Source organism: Papaver somniferum, chromosome 2 (genome assembly GCF_003573695.1).
Source record: "Papaver somniferum cultivar HN1 chromosome 2, ASM357369v1, whole genome shotgun sequence".
NCBI lineage: Eukaryota > Viridiplantae > Streptophyta > Magnoliopsida > Ranunculales > Papaveraceae > Papaver > Papaver somniferum.
The window spans coordinates 14,613,605-14,619,042 of NC_039359.1; the positions used below are offsets into that span (position 1 = coordinate 14,613,605).

General features: G+C 34.7%; 1 protein-coding gene across 1 annotated transcript; it reads right to left on the bottom strand.

Moving 5' to 3' along the window:
• Positions 1-381: 381 nt before the first annotated feature.
• LOC113350672 lies at positions 382-3,353 on the bottom strand. Its single transcript, XM_026594805.1, has 5 exons — positions 2,665-3,353; positions 2,350-2,550; positions 982-1,681; positions 755-853; positions 382-507 (listed from the first exon to the last, which is right to left on the bottom strand). The coding sequence occupies exons 1-5, from the start codon at positions 3,351-3,353 to the stop codon at positions 382-384; spliced, it is 1,815 nt and encodes a 604-aa protein (XP_026450590.1).
• Between the last annotated feature and the right edge of the window lie 2,085 nt (positions 3,354-5,438).

The following is a 5,438-nucleotide window of genomic DNA, read 5'->3' on the forward strand; positions in this document are numbered from 1 at the left end:
TCATCTGCTCAGATGCAACTCATTCTGCAATCTCCCAGCCAACACAACATCCATTTCAGCTATGAATTCCACCAGTACTCAAAAGCAGTCACCAGCAACAGCTACATCATCTGTTCTTCCTTCTCTGTACCACCAAACCCTTAAGCTCATACCATGAATACTGGGGTTTAAATCTGAATTCAAGTAATACCCAATTCCAAACTTCTTCATTAACCTTCAATTTCTTCTTTAATTTCTCTCTTCATGAACTGCGAACATTTCATCAACCCATTAAAACGACGGTGAGATATTCTCTTCTTCCCTGTGTTCTTGATTCAAATAAACCCTAATATCTCAATTGTAACAGCCTCAGATCCTCTTTTAGATTCGAACAACATCAGCTTATTCTTCACCATCGACTGCAACAATGAGCTCAAGAACCCATATATTTTTTTCTGTTGCTAATTCAGCTCCGTATCTTCCATCCAAATTCCTCATCAAAATCACCTCCATGAACGTCTCCAGCGGCTGCAGAACGAAGAAATGAAAAGCAGAAAATGTGTTCTTCTTCAGTCTGACCCATGTTTAGACATAAGGATATAACTTTGGGAGGTGATGATGGCACCCATGCTTCAGTTAAGGGTCACCCTGATAGCTTCCAAACTGTCATTCTTAGAAGACTGACAGTAAAAATTCCTGCTTCATTCTCATTGTATTGTCAGTTTTGGAGAACTGACAAGCTTAATATCTGATTTTGCTTGCAACTTTCCCATACAGCATCAGATTGACCTTGATCTTTCGCCTTTGGTTCCGTATTTCCATTCTCTTCGAGATGATTGAGAAGAAACCTTGGATTAAGATGACTTCCACTTCCCTTTACTCAAATGACTCCAAAAAACCTATAAAACTCAAAACTAAACATAAGAGATGCAATTCACAAGGATTATAGCAAAGAAAGCATAAATACTAGATATAAAATTAGGTGTTTTAGACACCTATCACTATGCTTATGCCACCAATTGCAAGTGCAAGTCTTAGGTGCTTTCTAGTAGGAGAAATAATCTCAAAAACTTTATCACTTGATCTACGGAACTTGTAAAAATGACAATCAGTAACCATCTTGTTGATCCTAGCCTGCATCCGGGAAGTAAGCTTTCCAGTCCACTTACCAGACTCCACCTTCCTCTTGTAGTTCTGCTCCATTACATAAGCATGAATAGAATCTAGAAGCTCAAGTGATGGAAGCCGCTTATCATGCTTAATCACACTGTTAAAACTCTCAGCAATGTTTGATGTGTTCTCACCAAACCTTTCTCCTAGAAATGCATGAGCAGCCCAGTTCTTGAACGGAATCTTTACCATCAAATCAATAACTGAATCCATCTTCAGATTGCTCATACTCTTGGGAGCAGCATAAAACTTCTCCTTTGTTAACGTAGTGTAGCACTCTTCAAACATCTTCGCAGCAGTTTGCCTACTCTTTCCCTTTGGAACCGGAATATTACCTTCCATGTGGTACAAACAGAAAGAATGGTAAGCTTTTGGAAAGACAAGAGGGACATGCTTCAAAATCCCAGCTCCACGGTCTGATATGATGGTCAGTGGATGGTCTTCACTGATAATACCCTTCAATTTGGTTAAGAACCATTCCCAACTGTCACAATTTTCACAAGGAACAATTCCAAATGCAACTGGTAGATCTCTACAACAAACAAAAAAAACACGAAAAATTCACAAAGTGACCCATTAAAATGAAATGCATGAAAAAGTTATGGGGTGAAAAAACAAATATTATAGAATCAACAACAAATAGTATGGGATCAACAAGTGAGATTATGGGATCAACAACTAAGTTATGAGTTCAACAAATGAAACTATGGGATCAACAACTGAAATTATGGGATCAACAAGTGAGATTATGGGCTCAACAACTAAAATTATGGGATAAACAAAACATATTAGGGGATCAACAAGTAAAACTATGGGATCAACAACAACTATCATGGGCTCAACAACTAAAATTATGGAATCAACAACAAAGTTATGGAAGTTATGGAATCAACAAACTAAAATTATGGGATCAACAATAGAAACTAGGAACCTACAACAAAAGTTAATACAAAAATCTGGGATCAATAACAATATTTACGGTATAAACAAAAATTATGTGATTCATATAATTGAAATCCAAGGAAATATCAGACAACAAAAGTTATTGTGTCATCAACAGAAACATTTAATAATTAAAAAAGAGAAAAAAGATTAAAAAACATACCTTGATTACCAGTTTTCCAACAAGCAACCATAAGACCTCCCTTAAATTTCCCAGTGAGAAAAGTACAATCAATAAACAACATCAGACGATAGTACTTATTGAAACCAGTAATAGAAGCTTCGAAAGCACCAAAAAACCTCTGGAACTGCTTCGTTTCACCATCATACTCAGACTTGACGACGCTACCAGGATTATAACGTTCAATTGAATCTTTATGCCAAACAAGGTCTGAATAAGACTTGATGTCATTACCCCAAAGAAAATCTTTAGTGAACTTTAAACCATGGTATGCTTGACTATACGTGATATCAATACCATATTTCAGATGGAGCAGATCTTGCACATTAGCTGCAGTCTTCTTCTTCTTTGATGCTCAAAATTCATCTACTAAGATATCCTTCAGAAAAGACTTCGTCATCCTGACTTTTGCGGGATCAGAAGAAGCTAAATCACATGAATGCTCTCCGTGAAACTTCTTGCACTGAAATACACCTTTAGTATTGGCAATGAGAGATGCGTGAAACCTCCATCCACAACTTTGACTTTCCTTGTTCTTACACTGTACAATGTAACGTTTCTTGCCACTCTTACGTACATCAAGTTTGTAACCACTATGATATTCGTACTTCTTAACACTATCACGACAAACAATTTTACTCTCAAAAACCTGACCTACTCCAGTTAAGATGTTGGCCCAAGCATCTGACTTCTTGGGGACCCTTTTGGTCAAAGATGAATCATCCGTCAAGTCTTCTACAACAACCAATTCATTATTTGAAACACAACTTGATGTTGACGAAGAAGGACCAACAGAAGAAGAAGAAGAAGAATGAACATAATCAACACAAATTTTCAGCTGGATGTTAAACTTCACAACATCAATGCATTTCGAAATGCGGTATTGAATGAAAAACCTCAACTCCAAATCATGACTAATAACATGTGATCTTCCATATACAGTGTAAACAAACAGTAGAATGTCTTCAGGGACATAAGTCCAGTATTGCTTCACAATACTTATCATGTCACTGGCCGTAGTTGATTCAGAAACATCATGCGAGACGGTCAAATTGCAAAATGTGAACTCTACAACAACCATCTTTGGTCTGCAACAAACATAACATGTTACTTGCATAATAGAAAATAAAAACAAAAACAAAATTTGAGATCAACAAACCAATGTTGACAACATAATCTGTCAACAAACAATGTTGGTCCAGTAAAACAAATATAAACAAACATAATTAGAAATTTATCCAGGTTATTTGCATCAACAACCAATGTTGATACAAATAAAACAGTCATCAACAAACATAATCAGAAATTTATCAAGGTTATTTGCATCAACAATGAAAGTTGACCCAACAAAACTGCATCAACAACCAATGTTGATACAAATAAAACAATTATCAACAAACATAATCAGAAATTTATCAAGGTTATTTGCATCAACAATGAAAGTTGATTCAACAAAACTGCATCAACAACCAATGTTATACAACATTGGTACAAATAATCTGGATATTTCAGTGTCAACAATGAAAAATCTATGTCAACAACAAAGATTTTGCTACAAAAAAACAACATAAAAAATCATAAAATGTTACTCCACATCGCATTAGTATGCAGTCGATGAACATACATGCTCCATGTTAAAAAAATTCACTGCAAACCATAAGAAAAAGCATAAACCTAACCTAAGCTACAAATTTAAATTACGTCGCGAATCACTCGGGGGATGAGCCCCCTCGTGAAAGTTATATTCACTGTCGAAGGTTAGATAGTAAACTGAGTTTATCAACACTAAATTGAAACTTCTAATTGATTACACTAACATCAAACTTAAATTTATACCAATACTGATTCATCAGTATTCTAAAAAAAAATACTAATAATTCATCCACACAATGCAAAGTACATTGAAGCAATAGAACATAAAAGATCAAAAAAACTAATGAAATTATAAACCTAAGTAAAATAACAGAAATTCAAAAAACAACAACCGGAGATTGCAGATTGAAGAATTGAATGATACCTGTTTGAGAGATGAATAACGATTTCGAATCCAAATAGTATGTAAATGAACCAATCAAATCCAGTAGAATCAAATCAAGCTTCCAAAAACTCGTTTTCTGCAACATAAAAAACAAAAAAAAATGAATTTAGAAAATTGAAGATTTAGAAACTACAAATTGAACACGCAAACATCATATATTTTTCTACTCATCTTCAATCACTAATCACCATTACCAATTTGTTGAAGAAAAACATATCGAGAATTTTCGGTTGAATCTGTTGTTGATGAAGAAACTCAATTCAGATCTCATATTTAACGGATCGAAAGATTGAATCACTGAACATAGATTTAGTAGAAGAATAAGATGATGAATGAGCTGAAGAAAAAACTTCTCGTGATTGAAAACCTAGAATTCGTTGAAATTTTTTTGAAATTGTTTTTTCTGAGCTGACGAACTGGTTCTCTCTGTAAATCAATGAAGATAGTTTTATTAGAAGAAGAAGATGATGAACGTCGCTGAAGGAAAATCTTCTACTGATTCAAAACCTGGATTTCTCAGAAAAATTTTCGAAATTTTTTGATTCGGAGATGACGAACTAATTCTCTCTCTCTCTCTCCGGTTCTGGTTTATTTCCGTTGATAACTGATTTTTGGTTATAGATTAATAAATATATATGAAGGGTATAAATGTAATCTCGTGTATTTCTTAATGGACCCCTGATGGGCTTTGGATTGAGAGGGGTATATTTATTGTGTCGTAAGGGTAATTGTGAAGCCCGTGAAAAAGGAGGGCATTTATATAATTCCCACAACTATGTTTCTGCAAATTTGGTTGAGAAACTTGGTTTACATGTTACTCTTCATCCAAAACCGTTTCAGTTGGTTGGATAAATAGCTCTTCCACTCATCAAATCACTCATCAATGCTTAGTGAAGTTCTCTTTCCATGGATATTCAGATTATGCTTTATGTGATGTTATTAACATGACTGCAACAAGTTTATTATTAGGAAGACCATGGCAGTATGATATTCGAGCTGTTCATAAATGTTATGAGAATACTTATTTTTTTTTTCATGAAGGATTTACAAAGGTTTTGTGTCCTTTACAATCTTCTTCTTCAATCAAAGAACCAGCAGACAAGAAGACGACTGCTTTAGTGGCTACTA

What these genes read in the sequence shown, in the direction of transcription:
- LOC113350672 (XM_026594805.1), bottom strand. Translation starts at nt 3,353, where the DNA reads ATGGTTGTTGTAGAGTTCACATTTTGCAATTTGACCGTCTCGCATGAT. An exon ending in CAATTGGTGGCATAAGCATA is followed by an intron (nt 854 to 981) that starts GTGATAGGTGTC and finishes ATTTGAGTAAAG; the next exon opens with GGAAGTGGAAGTCATCTTAA. An exon ending in ATCAAGGTCAATCTGATGCT is followed by an intron (nt 508 to 754) that starts GTATGGGAAAGT and finishes TTCGTTCTGCAG; the next exon opens with CCGCTGGAGACGTTCATGGA.